This window comes from Thamnophis elegans, chromosome Z (assembly GCF_009769535.1).
Source record: "Thamnophis elegans isolate rThaEle1 chromosome Z, rThaEle1.pri, whole genome shotgun sequence".
NCBI lineage: Eukaryota > Metazoa > Chordata > Lepidosauria > Squamata > Colubridae > Thamnophis > Thamnophis elegans.
In genome coordinates, this window is record NC_045558.1 from 124697248 (window position 1) to 124715113 (window position 17866).

General features: G+C 37.7%; 3 protein-coding genes across 3 annotated transcripts; all 3 read left to right on the plus strand.

Annotated features, from left to right (window-relative positions):
- Positions 1–5145: 5145 nt before the first annotated feature.
- On the plus strand, positions 5146–6090 carry LOC116521627 (olfactory receptor 10A4-like). Its single transcript, XM_032236287.1, has one exon. It carries the CDS (start codon positions 5146–5148, stop codon positions 6088–6090), a length of 945 nt encoding a protein of 314 aa, XP_032092178.1.
- A 5518-nt stretch (positions 6091–11608) lies between these two features.
- LOC116521628 (olfactory receptor 10P1-like) lies at positions 11609–12553 on the plus strand. Its single transcript, XM_032236288.1, has one exon. The coding sequence runs from the start codon at positions 11609–11611 to the stop codon at positions 12551–12553; it is 945 nt and encodes a 314-aa protein (XP_032092179.1).
- Positions 12554–16112: 3559 nt separating this feature from the next.
- On the plus strand, positions 16113–17054 carry LOC116522589 (olfactory receptor 10AG1-like). Its single transcript, XM_032237569.1, has one exon. It carries the CDS (start codon positions 16113–16115, stop codon positions 17052–17054), a length of 942 nt encoding a protein of 313 aa, XP_032093460.1.
- Positions 17055–17866: the final 812 nt, after the last annotated feature.

Below are 17866 nucleotides of genomic sequence, written 5' to 3' on the forward strand. Positions count from 1 at the left end.
TCAGTTATAATAATGTTGAAGTTAAATTTTTTATAACTGCATGGTACTTATGATACTTATTCTAACCCATGTCATTGTTTATTAGTCTATTTATTCAAATTTCTAATGGACACTTTATATATGATTTGTCAATCAGGAAACTTAAATTGTAGTGACATTTACAGCATTTAGAAAAAAAAGTTAAACTTTGAATATGAAATTAAAATTATTAGGACAATTTCTTTTTTTAAAATCATTTTTATTTTATTTTGTAACATAAAAACTCCAATTTTAGTTCAACAATGTATTGTCTGTGTACATATTTTTTTAGGAAATAATAATGAAAATGTTGACAACAATATTCATAACATTGGTATTAGTTCTGTAATTATAATAGTAATCATTATTATGTTATTTGCTTGTCCATTTTAACTAACCTCCCTGGAATTCTCTACCTGACTGTTACATCCTCAAACCTCCACAGCTTCATCCTTAAACTGTCTACTGTGGACCTCACTCCAGTCCTAACAGATCCATAAAAGGGGCATGCATAAGCGCACTAGCATGCCTATCATCCCTGTCCTTTAGTTCCCAATTATTTGTACTCATTTCCTTTATTCATGTCCATGTTTATGCTTATACCTGCTATCTTGTACATGTTTGACAAACAGACAAACAAACAAATAAATAAAAAGTTGTCATCTAGTATTCTTTTACCAAATCCCCAGGATGAGTCCTTGTGCTTTTGTCATGAGACCTTATTAGAGAAAAAGGTCTCCAGTCTCTTGGGAGATTTGAGTCCTCTAAGATCCAGTGGCTCCTTAACATCTTTGAGATGGGTTTATATAAACGGCCTCCATAATATCAACCATTTGTTTTCTACAGGAAAGAATATATAAAGATTCTTTTTCTTTATCTATAGTAGAGGAATCTTCAGATTGTTACATTGCCAGCGAATATTACACAATTTCAGGCTTTCCTTAAAAAGAAATATCTCATCTCCCTAAAAATAATCAGAAAAGGTTTGATGAAGTAAGATCATACTTTATAACTTGGTTCTTCACTTTATGAAGTTTTATTTTCAAAGGTTATTCGGTGAAACATTAAGAGAGTTTTATTGTCAGCATGTCAGTGATGTTTTAACATTTAAGACTTTTGAGCCTTAGACACATCATGCCTAAAGTTGTATGTTTTGTTGTTCTATCTAGATGGAAAAGATAATTCGATATGTTAGAGGAATGGCTGATCATTGACGATATAATATGGAAACAATTTGCGACTAATAGGAAATTATTTTTTCCTTTGATCTAAGCCACTTTTTTCCAATCTCCAATCCTTTCCTGATTCACAGACACTTCCTGGACAAATCTCTTCAATTTTCTTTGCAAGATTTTTCAGAAATGGTTTGCCTTGGTCTCTTCCCTAAAGCTGAGAGAAAATGACAGGCCCAAGGCAGAGTTGATACTCAGCTGGTTTTCAGACAGAATCATAAATATTTTAACACCTTTGAAATATATTTTTCTATATCTGAATATTTGTGCTAGTTCCAAATAGGGGTCCCTTCAGATTTCATTCTGCTAGTCATTGCCAACTGTAGGGGACAGTACTCATTTCTGTTTCAAGAATATTGAGGCAACACTATATGAAACTTTCCAGCATAATGTCCCAGAGTGCGGTTATCTTTCCACTGAAGTAGTACATATTTATCTACTTGTCTTAGCATGCATTCAAACTGCTAAGTGGACAAGAGCTGGTGTAAGTAATGGGAGCTCATCCCATTGTGTGGCACTAGGGTCTCAAACCCAGGTTGCCAGCTTTCCAGCCAATAAGGTCAGCATCTTTAAACACTGTACCACTGCACTACTCCTGCAGAGGTGGGTTCAGATTGGTTCAGCTGAGTAGGTAATACCTTGGCCAGCCATGCCCCCAAGCCAATTCTATCAGTAGCGCTAAAGACACCTAAATTAGTAACAGAAACGATCATATTGTAGTTCTATTGTGTTGGGGGGAAGGGAGGCTCAGCCAATCTAAATGTACACATGTTGTACTCTCACAATAAAGGTATCAATTTGAAATTGATATGGTAGACTAACCAATTAAAAAAATGAACATATAGACTTGAGGGGCCAAATTGAGAGCTTGAGGACAATTCAGTTCTGGGAATTTTTTTTAGAATGATTCTGTGGTTCACTAAGGTGATATATAATCACAATTAAATTTACAGACAGAAAATTTAATTTTCATGCTTCCTTTCCTATTTCTAAGGATTTAATCCATATTACTGTTTCACAGTAATACAAAGAAAGCAGAATATAGGTATAAATTCTAAAGAATTTTAATAATGCTTTAGAAGAATTGTTTAATTAATCAATACCATAAGCCACTTAGATTCCAATCCTGAAAGCAATCATAATAAATTGCCTACTTTAAGATACTGTTATCCTATTTTTTCTTATCAAGCAAGCCAGGAATATATAAAGGCCAAGTATCACTCACTCATCACAAAATCTATAGAAGCGTAAAGCTTACAAAGTTGAAATTCGGCACACATGTTCTTCTTGGCTTCTAGGTGCTCACTAAGAAAGGATTTTTCAAAATGACCATCAGATAATTAGTATTTCTTATGCAGTAATTAACATGCTCTGATTCTAAGAAGTTTTATTCCCTAGCTGAAAAGAACTCTGTTCCAATTGCCAGTTGCCTTATAGTAACACGCTCTGATGCTAAGGAATTAGACATTCTACTCTCCCTCCCCACCTGAAAAGAACTCTGTTCCAACAGCAAGTTGCCCCACATTCTAGCACCTCACTTCAAACTGGCAGAAGTTCCACTCCTTCACTCAACGCTCTTGGGCTCCTTACAATATTAAACGTCAGTACCTCACCAAAATGTCTATGCCTTCCACCTATGAAACTGATTCTGGACTCAAGGTGGTGAGAGTGATATTCTCTTATGTGTTTCAATCACCAATCACCACTGAGCCAATGGATTGAACTGGAACGAACCGGATTTCTCCTGCATTGCCCAATCACATAGTTTCATTGTGAAGCATGGGTTTACAGCTAGTTACGTATATATCCACTGTACAATATTTTGCTTACAGTAAGTCTTAACTCATTATAATCATAGCATTTCTAATTTATAATGTTATTATAAATTAGGTCATTATGAACTTCAAAGTCTAGTCCCAGGTAATAGATTCTTCCCGATTATCTTGTCTTGTTGTACAATAGTATCTCCAGTAGTTCAGACCATGTCCTATTTTTGCAGACCCAAGGGAACCAACCATTTCATTTATGAGCATCTTCTCCTTGCGGAATAGCCATCCTACCTGAGATGAGTATATTTTGCTCAGATGTAACCTGGGCACCAGTGGTGGGTTCCGGGCGGTATGGCCCGGTACGGCCACACTGAGAGTAGCCGGGATAAGCTGCCACTGTATTGGTACAGTGGTTTGTTTGGTCCACCCGCCCGTCTGCGTTCCATGTCTGTTTAATAACACCACTGGCCCATTGTGCATGCTGGCACAGTGTGCGGCCCCTACGTGACCTCTGCCAGGCAGTTGGGTGTCACAGAGTGGTGGTGTGTGCATGCGTGAGCAGCACGCACACCTGTCTAGGACACTTGGCCCCATGCAAGCATACCAGCTGTGGTAGGGTCTGGAACCCACCACTGCTTGGCCCCCTTGGATTTTATTATGGTAGTGTTCCTGCAGTTTTATTGGCCATCTTCAGCATCTCCTCAGGAGAAACATAAAAGAACTTTCTCAGCCTTGACTTTCCACTTCATTGGAGGGAACATGAATTATGGAATTGTCATTGTCATGTATGAAGTATCTCCCAGAAACCACTCCTCAGAATGCAGTATTTGGTATTTACACTTTATATAGCAATAACACTTAGACTTATATACAGCCCTCTCTAAGCAGTTTACCCCCAACAATCAGGGTCCTAGTTTTACTAACCTCAGAAGGATGGAATGCTGAGTCAATCTTGAGTGGGTGAGAATTGAACTGCTGGCAGTCAACAGAATTATCCTGCAGTACTGTATTCTAACCCCTGTGCCACTATAGCTCTTTCAATGAATGTCATAGAATGTATGCTATGTGCATTGCCATAAATATATTCTGATAAAAACCCAAAGGGAAACCACAAACAATAAATCTTACTTTAAGATCAGAGGTTGATTTCATGAACAATTTTGGAACATGAATAGCCAATATAGCAATGCAGTTCCACAACAAACTTACATTATTAAACCATTGCAATGGGTTCCAATGACTCATAGCAGGTCCTGCTATACTCCACTGTTTGAAACTGAAATTGTGTGAACATCAGATAATATGAGAAAATGTGAATGGAATAAATTGCCATTTTTATAGCCAGGGAGGAGGAGATATATTAAAAGTACCCATAGCCCACAGATTTTCCCTGTTATTATTCGTCATCATGATAGATAGTGTAATCAGGAAGGATATAAATTATCCCATTGATTGGCATTATAATGGAAACCAAAATAGTCAGCATCTGGGGGCACTGGATTTACTACCTTTTTAAAACAATGCTTCCCCTGTGATCCAGGATGTCCTCTGATATTCATTAATCAAATCCACAGGATGAATCTTCAGGCTTCTGTCAGGAGATCTTGTTAAAGGAAAAAAAGTCTTTTATGTCTCTTTAGAATTTCTGGTCCTCTGGGAGTCAAGTGATTCTATAGACTCCTTTACTCCTTTGATGTTGGCTGATCCGAAATGTCTGCAGAGAGGAAAAAATACTTCATTCTCCACAGAAAGAGTTACATGGAGAGTCACTTATGGCAAGCTGATATTCAAGTTCTAAAGCAAGGTCAATGCATTTTCCTTGGTTCATGTTTGGTGGGTTGGTTCTTCCTGTTCTACAACTCCATGAAAGGTTTTATTGATCCAATAATAGTAACAGAGTTGGAAGGGACGTTGGAGGTCGACCAACCCCTTGCTCACACAGGGGACCTGTACTAGGGATTTGAACTGCCAAATGCCAAACTTTCTGATCAACAAGCTCAGTGGCTAGTAGTGTAGTGTGGTGTAGTCATGTAGATTTCAAGGACAGCAAGTCTAGTTCATTCTTAAAAAAATGTTATGAAGAATTATTTAATTCTGTATTTTCTCCTCTTCCTAAGGTTTTGATAATGAAGAAAGAGAACTGGACCTGTTTGACCGAAATTGTCCTGCTCGGCTTCTCAGATTTTCAGTCTATGCGAGAACTTCTGTTTTGCCTGGTCCTAATGTTCTACCTCATGGCTTTGATGGGCAATAGCTTGATTTTGATCCTCACCATTTTCAGCCCTACCCTTCACACCCCAATGTACTTCTTCCTCTGGAACTTGTCCTTTGTGGAAATCGGCTACACTTCCTCCATCAGCCCAAAGATGCTAGTGAACTTATTATCAGAAAGACAAACTATATTCTTTTGGGGCTGTGGATGTCAAATGTGTTTCTTCATTCTCTTTGGTATTACCGAGTGTTGTCTTCTTTGTGTAATGGCATATGATCGCTATGTTGCCATTTGCCAACCCTTGCAATACCCATATATCATGAACCTCAGGGAATGTGCTAAGCTTGCTGCTGCCTCATGGACCATTGGGATATCGGTGGGTCTGGGGCAATCTATTTCAATCTTCACCCTTCCCTTCTGTGGGTCAAACAGAATCAGCCATTTTTTCTGTGACCTTATGCCTGTTCTGAGACTGGCTTCCACCAATATTTACAAAAATGAAGTGGCCATTGCCACAGTAACAGTTCTAGTTATTCTTGTACCCCTTTTGCTCATCCTTTTTTCCTACATCCTCATCATTTCTACTATTTTCACAATGCCACTGGCCAAGAACAGGCGCAAAGCATTTTCCACTTGTTCCTCACATCTCACCGTGGTCTGCATTTTCTATGGAACCTGCATTGTTACCTACATTCATCCCAACTCAGAATATTCCATGGACAGTAGCCGATTCCTTGCCCTGCTCTACACAGTGGTGACCCCAAGTTTAAATCCCATCATTTACAGCTTGAGGAATAAAGAGATGAAAGTGGCTTTCAAGAAAACTGTAGCAAGGAAACAGATCCTCTTTATGGGGTAATAGAGGTAGATCCATAGGTTTGATGTTTTCAACACAATGTAGTTGTCATGCACATATTTCTAGAGTAGAATGGACTCCAGGGAATACCAGTGGCAGATCTCACCCTTTACAAAAGAAGGATTCAGGCAGATTTTTTTAAAACAAAGAGGGAGCCCTGAAAGATAACCTAAGTTTATTATTGTGATAGAATTCAAATGAAGGTTAATATAGCTCAATTTATTTAAAAAGAAAGCTGCTGGGCTGTTCTTAAAAGTATAAAGAAAAGAGAGGAAAAAGGAAGGAGATAAAAGATGCTTTTAAGATATCAGTAGCAATCTGGGTGTGATTATGAAGCAGTGGGGTAGACTGCCAAGATAAGTTGTGGTTTTTTTTTGAAAAACAAAACAAGAAGGCATTATTCGATAAGTGCAATTTCTGTGTGTAGTGAATTACAATATTTTTTCTTTCCCAGAACTCTTTTGAAATTGTGCTATCTTGTCTTCTCCAAGTTTACCATCATTTCTTGCCTTTGCAAAGTTTTATGCCTGAGCTGATAGTTATTCTGGAAAAGTGTTTTTGTAGATGAGATGATTGCATAATTTGAAATGGCATGGCTGTGACGGTGCTTTATTTTTGCTAGAAAGATATATTTGGCTGAGCACTTCTAACTTGAGCTGCAGAAATACTACTTTACTACTTTCATTTGTGTTTGTACTTATAGTTATTAGTTTATCAAACATGTACAAGATAGCAGGTATAAATATAAACATGGATATGAATGAAATAAATAAATGCAAATAAATTGGGACAGTAGAACAGAGACTGTAGGCATGCTGGTGCGCTTATGCCTGCCCTCTTTATGGACACTTAGGAATGGGGTGAGGTCCATGGTAGACAATTGAAGGAGGGAAATCAAGGAACATCAGACAGTATTATTTAGCACTGTGAAGGTGTATATAAATCTACGTGCTATTGCTACATATACAGCTGAGCACTGAATTAAAAAATGTACCATATAGGAACTTTAGACTAATTCTGATTTTTTTTCCAAATATTTGCTGAGATAGCGATCTTATTAGAATCGCAACAATAATAAACCATGCTCTTTCTTACCATCCATTTATGCATTGATATGAAATTAATGTTTTATTATCCTGTACTGAAATATTTCCTTTTCTCTTTCTTCACTAACAAACTTATTGTATCCCCGACTGAACATCTACAGATGGAGTAGTTATAGTTCGGATGACCTAACAATTTTGCAAGGAGGTGGCTAGTTAGGTCTCTGTTTCTGGCACTGAATGCAGAAATCAAAATCTTCCCCTCAATATTATCCAAATGGCATTCCAGAATAGATTGCAGCCATAGTAGCATTTCAGTAAGAACGTTGACAATGTATATGAGAATGGCAAAACATTTAACATAAAATTAGCCCCTTATCTAAATCAGATATTGAGGTATGTTCATTTCAGAGAGGTAGTCCTTATGGTGTTATGATTACAACCCTTTTATGTTTACATTCCATTGAAGATTTACTAATGATAACAGGAAGTATTGCCAGATTTTTTATTTTGTTTTTAAATTTTCTGGGTCATTTAGTTCTTTGGAGGGAGGAGCAGGTAACTCTTTAAATTTTGATCTGATAGAAATGGATGGAAAAGAATACTCTTCCCCTGGTCATTGAAAAGAAGCAATGGTCCCCATTTGCAGATTATGGGATGACAGAAGTCTTTTTCCTAAATCCGCTTCCCTGAAGATGTTCTTCCTCCTGATATGTTAGAAGAAACCATCATCAAGAGGTCCCAAAGGTGCTTTTTCAAGAGGCAACTTGACTTTCTTTCCTTGAAGATTATTTTTCCCTTGAAGATGTTCCACTTCTCACCCAAGAAGCTTCTTCAGTTCTTGAGTTCTTCAGGGCTTCAGTCAGAATTGAAGAAGCTTCTTGGATGAGAAGTGAAACATCTTCAAGGAAAAACATGTTCAAGGAAACAAAGCCTAGTTGCCTCTTGAGGAAGCATCTTTGGGACAACAATGATCTAGGTGACTAAGAATCTCTACAGATATTTTTCAGAGGATTGGGCCTTCTGAGCATATGAGCCTACATTCATATAGATTTATTTTATTGTGATTTGAATAATAGTCTGAAACTGGCCAGCTAAGTAATGTCTTTCCCTCTGGAAGAATTTGTCTCAACTGGCTAATATGGTGCCCTCCAGTGGGGGGATTTAATTTTTTTATTACTGGTTCCATGGGCATGGCTTTGTAGGTGTGGCAGGAGAAGGATACTGCAAAATCCCCATTCCTTCCCCACCTCATTAACCTGCTTTCCAGCTCTGTTCTCCTGTGCAGGACAACAAAAGAAGACTCAGCTGATCAGCTGTGACTCCAATCAGCTGTGACTCAGGAGGCAGTGAATCAATGGAGGCGGAGCCAGCCAGAGGTGGTATTTGCTGGTTCTCTAAACTATTCAAAATTTCCACTACTGGTTCACTAGAACCAGTTAGAACTGGCTATATACCACCTCTAGTCCCCTCTCTTTTAATGTTCAGAAGTGCCACCAGATCAGCAGTTCTTAACCTGTGGGTTGTGACCCCTTTGGGGGTGTGTCGAATGATCCTTTTATAGGGGTCACCTAAGACCATCGGAAAACACATATTTTCAATGGTCTTAGGAACCGAGACACCAATTTTATCGTTGGGGGTCACCACAACATGAGGGACTATATTAAAGGGTTGGCGGCATTGGGAAGATTGAGAACCATTGCACTAGATGCTTCTTTTTCCTAAAACTTCCAAGGCAGAGTATCAGCTAAGTGAAGAATACTAAGTTCATTTTGAGCTTAATGGAAAGTTTGGGTGTTTGTTAATGAAATTTAGCTGTTATTCTTTCCATGTAGCCCAGATTTGAAATAGACTCCACCAGGTTGACTGAAATTCTATCACATTGATAGCAATATTCCAATATTTCAGGGGCTGTCACAGAGAGGAGAGGGCCAAGCTATTTTCTAAGGCACCTGAAGGCCAGATAAGGAATAATGGATGGAAACTGAACAAGGAGAGATTCAACCTAGAAATAAGGAGGAATTTTCTGAAAGTGAGAACAATCAACCAATGGAATAGAAGTTGCCTTTGGAAGTTTTGGGAGCTTCATCACTTGAGACTTTCAAGAAGAGATTGGGCTGCCGCTTGTTAGAAATGGTGTAGGGTCTCCTGCTTGAGCGGTGGGGGGGGGGAGGCTGGACTAGATAAACCATAAGGTCCCTTCCAACTCTGTTGGATCAGATTAATCTGTTAACCTGATGCAGGTTACAATAACAGAATCCTGAAAGCTTGACTCAGCCTGTTATACCTGAATGAATGAAGATGGAGTCAATTAGAGCTTTTTTCTCAGGATTTCCATGTTTCCTGGGATTAAAACATATTTTTGTTTCTGTAATCATGTCTGCCTCCTTTCTCTGAGGTCATGTCTCTGCCACTCTAATAAAAATATAGATGTTTTTGAAATATATTTTATGATATCATTTCTGAGAATCTTGGTTAGGTGGAGCAATCAGTAAATTTCTATATCAATAAAACATTCATAAATGCTACTTCCAGTTGGATCCCCTGTGAACGACCGAGAATTCCTACTAGTATGTAATGCTATTACAGGAACACAACTATGCACTCTTCAAATTATAAAATCCAGGATGGATATGCTCATAATTTCAATTTCTTCATCCACCCAATCATACAAAATTATAGGTGAATCACTACTTAACCCAACAATGTGAATATTTAACTATGAACAAACTGTATTATTTGAGATTCAAATTGTGTGAGCCAAAGGTGGCATTCAGCAGGTTCTGACCAGTTCTGGAGAACCTGTAGTGGAAATTTTGAGCAGTTCAGAGAACTGGTAAATACCACTTCTGACTGCCCCCCCCATCTATTCTCTGCCTCCCAAGTCCCAGCTGTTCAGGAGGAAATAGGGATTTTGCAGTAACCTTCCCCTGGAGTGGGGAGGGAATGGAGATTTTACAGTACCCTTCCCCTGCCATGCCCACTAAGCCATGGGCACAAATCCATGCCCACAGAACCAGTTGAATCCCACCACTGGTGTGAGCATCAGGTGAAATGAAAGAAATGGAAAAGGAACTGAAATAAATTGAAATTTCTTCAACTCAGGAAAGAGGAGAGATATTAAAATTATCTCAAAGTTATAGAAATTGTAAATGAAAATATTCAGTATCTGAGATCACTGGGTTTCCTAATTCTGCTGTAGGGAGTGTATTACCCTGGGGCCGGGGTGTCTTCTAGTATTAATTTACCAGATTCCCAAGATCAATCTTTGAGTTTCTTTCATGAGATCTTGTTAGAGAAAAAGTCTTCAAATCTCTTTGGAATTTTGGAACTTCTAGGAGTCTGGAGGCTTCTTTAGACTTGTTAATGTCAGTTCCTATAAACAGCCTACATTATACATTTTTTCCCGAGGAGGGACTGCATAAAGACTCATTTTCAAGATCTTGAATTACCAATGAAAGTTACAGCATGTGCAGTGTTCCTTAAGAAGAAATATTCTATCTCTATAAAAATCATCAAAAAACCATTCATAAAGTAAGATTGATACTTCATAAATAAACAAGGTCAGGTTCAGTGGGATGGTTCCAGTGGGTATGCAACTTCATGAAAATAAGTTTCATTTTTGAATGATAGACAGAGAAATATTAAGAGAATTTTATCACCAGCAGTAAAAAGTTCTTAATTCAAATCAGTAAAAATTGAGCTCATTCTTGTAATGGCCAGAATCTCTAAAATAATAAAGAATTAAATAGGCAAAGTTGTGTCACCTTGAAATTAAGGGTCTGCCTTAAACTCAAGAGGTCCATGTTTAAATTGTCGGCACTGAAAATTCTGACAAATCAGTTCTAAAAATATAGAGAATTATTGTGTGATTCATTAAAATGGTATAATTGCAAAAAAGTCTGAAGGACCTTAAATTAGATGACCAGTCTCTAGTTTTCAAGAACTTGATCCAATTAACTACTTTTGATAAATGTGGATATAGAAAATAATTATTTAGTGTGAAAAGGGTATTGATTGTCAATAGCTGCTAAAACCAATAGTTGCACATCAACAAGTCATTGTTGACTCTAAATTGTCTGTGGGATGACCTGTCTATTACTTAGTCCTTCAGGTTTCCCAAAGATACACCTATTGGCACTTTAACTTTGTCCAAATAACTTGCCAATCGTCTTCCTCTTGTCTTTCCTCCCATCTTTTCTAGCAATAGAGCTTTTTCCAGAAACCCTGGTCTTTGCATAATATGTTCAAAGTGAAATAACTTGAGTGTGATGATTTGTGCTCTTTGTGAGAACTTTGTTTAATGTTTATTTTCTTGGTATTCTTAATATTCTCAAGTTTTTTTTAAAAAATAATGATGTTTAGACATTTAAATTAGTTTTTCCATTGTTATTCCTCAAGATTGAAATTACTGAAAACAAATGTAATTTTTATTTCACATTCATTTTGTGTTCTCAGGCTTCAGTCTCAACAATATTATGAAGAAAGACAACCAGTCCTGTTTGACCGAGTTCATCCTTTTGGGCTTCTCAGATTTCCAAACAGTACAAGAACTTTTCTTTTGCCTGGTTCTAATATTCTACTTCATAGCCCTGATAGGCAACAGCCTGGTTTTGATCCTCACTCTTACCAGTCCTAGTCTTCACACCCCAATGTACTTCTTTCTCTGGAACTTGTCCTTTGTGGAAATTGGCTACACCTCCTCCATCAGCCCAAAGATGTTGGTGAATGCATTATCAGACAACCAGAACATATCATTTTGGGGCTGTGGAATTCAACTGTGTTTCTACCTTCTCTTTGGTACCACTGAGTGTTGTCTCCTTTGTGTCATGGCATATGACCGCTACGTTGCCATTTGCCAACCCTTGCAATACCCATCTATCATGAACCTCAGGGAATGTGCTAAGCTTGCTGCTGCCTCATGGACCATTGGGATATCGGTGGGTCTGGGGCAATCTATTTCAATCTTCACCCTTCCCTTCCGTGGGTCAAACAGAATCAGCCATTTCTTCTGTGACCTTATGCCTGTTCTGAGACTGGCTTCCACCAATATTTACAAAAATGAAGTGGCCGTTGCCACAGTAACAGTTCTAGTTATTCTTGTACCCCTTTTGCTCATCCTTTTTTCCTACATCCTCATCATTTCCACTATTTTCACAATGCCACTGGCCAAGAACAGGCGCAAAGCATTTTCCACTTGTTCCTCACATCTCACCGTAGTCTGCATTTTCTTTGGGACTGGCATTTTTACCTACATTCATCCCAGCTCAGAATATTCTATGGATAGTAATAGATTTCTTGCCCTGCTCTACACAGTAGTGACCCCGAGTTTGAACCCCATCATTTACAGCTTGAGGAATAAAGAGATAAAGGCTGCTTTCATGAAATCTGTAACAAGGAAGCAGATCTTATTTACTGAATAATTTTAGTGTACCCACATATTTGTTCTCTTCAACAGAATTCAATTGTGAACATAAATATTAGGTAAAATGGATATATTAATGGCAGAATGAATCTTTACTGAAGAATGATCTGGATAGATTTATTTAAAATAGGGAGAGAGTCTTGAAAGTTAACCTAAGCACATTAAAAGTAAAGGTATAAGTTTCCCTCACATATATGTGCTAGTCGTTCCCGATTCTAGGGGATGGTACTCATCTCTGTTTCAAAGCCAGAGAGACAACATGGTTCAGAGATTTCTCTTTGGTCATGTGGCCTGCATGACTAAATGCCGAAGGCTCACAGAGCTCACTCCGTTAGGCAGCTCTAGGGATTCGAACCGATGAACTGCCAACCTTTCTGATCGACAAACTCAGTGTTTTAGCCACAGAACCACCATGTCCTGCTAAGTACATTATTCTGATAGGATTCAGATAAAGGTTAGCTGTCAATTTATTGAAAAGGAAGAATGCCAGACTGCTCAAAAAGTCTAAAGAAAGGGGTGGCAAAAGGAAGGAGATAAAGTATCATTTCAAGAGATCAGTAGCAATCAGGGTGTATGAATGAAACAATGAGGAAGATGACCAAGTCAGTTGAGATTCTAAAATACAAGAAGGCAATATTCTATAAACACAATTTCTGTGTGGGAAGTTTTAATCTTTTGGTTTCCCAGATCTCACATATCTTGTGATATTTTTGTCTTTGTTCCATTCCTTTATTTTTGCTGGGAAGATGAATCTGGTTTAGGAGCTTTTAATTTGAGGTGCAGAAATAGGAGTATGAGAGATTTACTACTTTCATGGAAAGGGAGATAAAGGAATATCAGACAGTATTATTTATTCAAGTATATGTACAACTGAGCACTGAATTCAGAGATGGTACCACATAGGAACTTTAGATTAATTTTGATTTTTTTTAAAAAAATATTCCTGGATATATTGGTCTTATTAGAATTGCAACAATAATAAACAAATGCTATTCTTTGTTATTAAAAAACCCTTTATCCATTTATCATTTATATGACATCAGTGTTTTATTATCCTGTATTGAAATATTAAGAGATGCAGTGGCTCAGTGGCTAAGATGCTGAGTTTGCTGATCAGAAAGGTTGGCAGTTCGAATCCCTAGCACCGCCTAACAGAGTGAGCTCCCGGTACTTGTCCGAGCTTCTGCCAACCTAGCAGTTTGAAAGCACGTAAAAATGCAAGTAGAAAAATAGAAACCACTTTGGTGGGAAGATTCTGTGCACCTTTGCCATTTAGTCATGCTGGCCACATGACCATGGGGATGTCTTTAGATAGCACTAACTCTTCGGTTTTGAAAGGGTGATGAGCACTGCCCCATAGAGCCAGGAACGACTAGCACATATGTGCAAGGGGAACTTTTACCTTTTACCTATTGAAATATTTCTTCTTATTCTTCACTGACAAACCTATTGGATTCCTTTTTTAACATTTACAGATGGAGTAATTACAACTTGGGTGACATAACAACTATGCAAGGAGCTAGCTGGTTAGATTTCCCCTTTTGCCACTGGATGCAGAAATCCAGATCTTTCTCTGGATATTCTTGTAAGGTCATTCCAGTTTCAGTAAGAGGTCTAATAAAGTTCTCTTTAAAAAGAACTATAAAACTAACATAAAAATAGTCCCTCATTGAAATCTGGGCTAGGGAATCTGGGCTAGATGGAGCAATCAGTAAATTTCAGTATCAATAAAGTAATTAATAAATGGTACTCTGAGCTGGCTCCCCTGTGAACTATTCAATTTCTACTAAGTTGATAAAATGGCTATCAAAGCAACAGCAATATGTACTCTTAAAACTACAAAAGCCAGGACTGATTTGCTTATAATTTCAATTTTTTACGTATGCCCAATCATAGAAAATTCTAGATGAATCACCAGAGGTAACCTAACAATGTGAATATTTAATTACAAACAAACTATACTATTTGAGATCCACATCATGTGAGCATCAGGTGATATGGAAGAAATGGGAAAGGAATTGAAATAAAATTGAACTTTCTGGAGCTCAAGGAAGAGGAGTAATATTAAAATCAGCCCCAAAAGTTTCCACACAGTTGTTGATTTCATGGCAGAACTTTAGGCACAATATCTATTATGCCATTGTAATCATCTTTTGAACTAAATTCCCTATATGAGTGAGTTAGCATGGCAAATGATTAGAGAGTCATGGAAAATGTAAATGAAAATATCTAGTATCCACTGGGTTTGTTAACTTAGCTGTAGGGAATGCTTTTCCCTAGATCCAGTTTGTCTTCTGGTATTAATTTGCCAGATCCCCAGGATGAAACCTTTGATGTTTCATGAGACCTTGTTAGAGAAAAATTTTTTTCCAGTCTCTCTGGAATTTTGGAACCTCTAGGAGTCCAGGGGCTTCTCCAAATTTGGTAATGTCAGCTCCACTAAAGAGCCTACAGTATTTCATTTTTTTTCCTGAGGAAGGAAAGCATAAAGACTCATTTAAGGCAGTAGAATTTTCAAGACCTTGAATTACCAATGAATATTACAGCATGTGGCTCGTTCCTTAAGAAGGAATTATCTCTATAAAAAAAAACACCAGAAAACCATTCACAAAGTAAGACTGAAATCTCATAATTTATGAAGGTCAGATTTGGTGGGATGGTTTCTGCAGATAGTCAATTTCATGAAAAGAAGTTTTATTTCTTAATAATAGTCTGAGGAATATTAAGAGAATTATATCATCAGCAATGTAGTTATAAAAAGTTTTTATTTCAAGGAAACACGGTAACAGCTTTCATTCTTATAATGGTCAGAATCGCTGAAATAATAAAGAATTAAAGAAACAAAGATGTGTCAGCTTGAAATCAAGTCTGTGCCCTAAACTCAAGAGGGACATATTTAAATTCTGAACATTGAAAATTCTGACAAACCAATTCTGAAAAAAAAGAGAATGACTGTGTGATTCATTAAAATGATATAATTGCAAAAAAAAATGTGTAGGACACTAAATTTAAATCAGCAGTCTCCAATTTTCAATAACGATCCAATTGACTTCTTTTGAGTAAATGTGAGGGATGCAGGATATAGATATCTATTATTAAAAGGCTATTAATTGTTAAATTGATTGACCAATTAGGTGCTATCAAATCAATGTTGACTATAAATTGTCTGCATAATGATCTGTCCCTAATCTGGTCCTTTAGGTTTTCTAAGGATGCATTTATTGTCATTGCAACTTAGGCCATGTAATTTGCTGATTGTTTCCCTCTTCTCTTTCCTTCTACCTTTCACAGCAACAAAGCTTTTTCCAGAAACCTATCTCTTTGCATAATATGTCCAAGATAAATTAATTTAAATCTGATGATTTGTATCTTGAGAACTCTGGTTTGACATGTTTTATTAGGTCCACTTGGTTATTTTCTAGTTTATCCATGATATTCTTCAAAACCAATGTTCAAACTTCCCATTCTTATTCTTCAAAGCTGAAATTGCTAAAAGAGGCATGCAATGCTTATGTCAGATTCTTCTTGCTTTCTTAGGCTTCAACCTGGACAATACTATGAAGAAAGACAACCAGTCCTGTTTGACTGAGATGATCTTGATAGGTTTCTCAGATTTCAAGACAATACAAGAGCTTTTATTTTGCCTGGTTCTAATATTCTACTTCATAGCCTTGATGGGCAACAGCCTGGTTTTGATCGTCACTATTTTAAGCCCTACCCTTCATACTCCAATGTACTTCTTCCTCTGGAACCTGTCTTTTTTGGAAATCGGCTATACCTCCTCCATCAATCCAAAGATGCTAATGAACTTATTATCAAAGAATCAGACTATATCCCTTTGGGGTTGTGGATGTCAAATGTGTTTCTTTGTTCTTTTTAGTGTCACTGAATGTTGTCTTCTTTGTGTCATGGCATATGACCGCTATGTTGCCATTTGCAAACCTTTGCAATACCCATATATCATGAACTACAGGGAATGTGTTAATTTTGTTGCTGCATCATGGGTCTTTGGGATTTTGATGGGTTTGGGGCAATCTATTTCAATATTCACCCTTCCATTCTGCAGGTTGAATAGAATCAGCCATTTCTTCTGTGATATTATGCCTGTTTTAAGACTGACTTCCACCGATACTTACAAAAATGAAGTGGCCAATGCCATACTAACCATGGTGTTTGCCCTGGTACCCCTTTTGTTCATCCTTTTTTCCTACATCCTCATCATCTCTACTATTCTCATGATGCCAGCGGCTAAGAACAGGCAGAAAGCATTTTCCACTTGTTCCTCACATCTCACTGTTGTTCTTCTCTACTATGGAACAATCACTGCAGCCTACATTCATCCCAACTCAGCAAATTCTCAGGACAATAACAGGTTCCTTGCCCTACTCTACACAGTAGTGACCCCAAGCTTGAACCCCATCATTTACAGCCTGAGGAACAAAGAGATAAAAGCTGCTTTCAAGAAAACAATAGCAAAGTTATGTGTCTTCCTTAGGTAAAAATCCAGTTATTTCAGTTGGTTTCAGCCTTTCATAGCGTGACTTTTCTTGTGCACATATTTATGGGTAGAAGCAATTCTAGAAAATAACAGTAGTCATTGTTATCTTTAGAAGTACACAGAGATGGGGCTAGATTTATTCAAGAAAAAGGGGAGAGCCATGTCAGGATACCTAAATTTAATATTTTGATACAATCTAAGAAAAGGATTGATTAGCAAGTTCCTTACAAGGAAGGCTGTCACTGTCATAACAAGTCCAGGTTCAGATGAGGAGACTGACAATTAGCATTCAGTTCCAGTGTTGTTGCCTGATTAGCTGCAACGAAAGGAGATGGAGCCATGCAGTAACCAGTAGGCACAGCTGCTGCCAGTGTCTGAAAATGAGGACACATCGCTTCCCAGTGCAAGAATTCACTGTGCAGAGAGCAGAGCAGAGGAAACACATTCTGTAAGGCTCCGTGCAAGAAAGGAACTTTGCCCTTCCAAAAGGGTAACATTGGGATTGCTTATCCCAAAGGTGACCTGGGTGACTGAGAATATCCATGGACGTTGGAATTGCTTCTGTTTAAGAATAGCAAGCTCCAGTCTCTCTGTTGGCCACAATTGTTGGTTTACCTAGACTCTGCGTGCCTTGTCTCCCAACATGAAACCTCAGGACTTTGACTCTGACTCTTTGAACTGGCTGATGAACCGTCTACATTTTGACCCTTGGACTGTTTGACAAGTCTTGTGCCTACTATTTTGGAACTCCCCTAAGGCAAACTTTTTTTCCATTCAAGTTTTTTTCTTTTTTAATACAAATTATACATATTA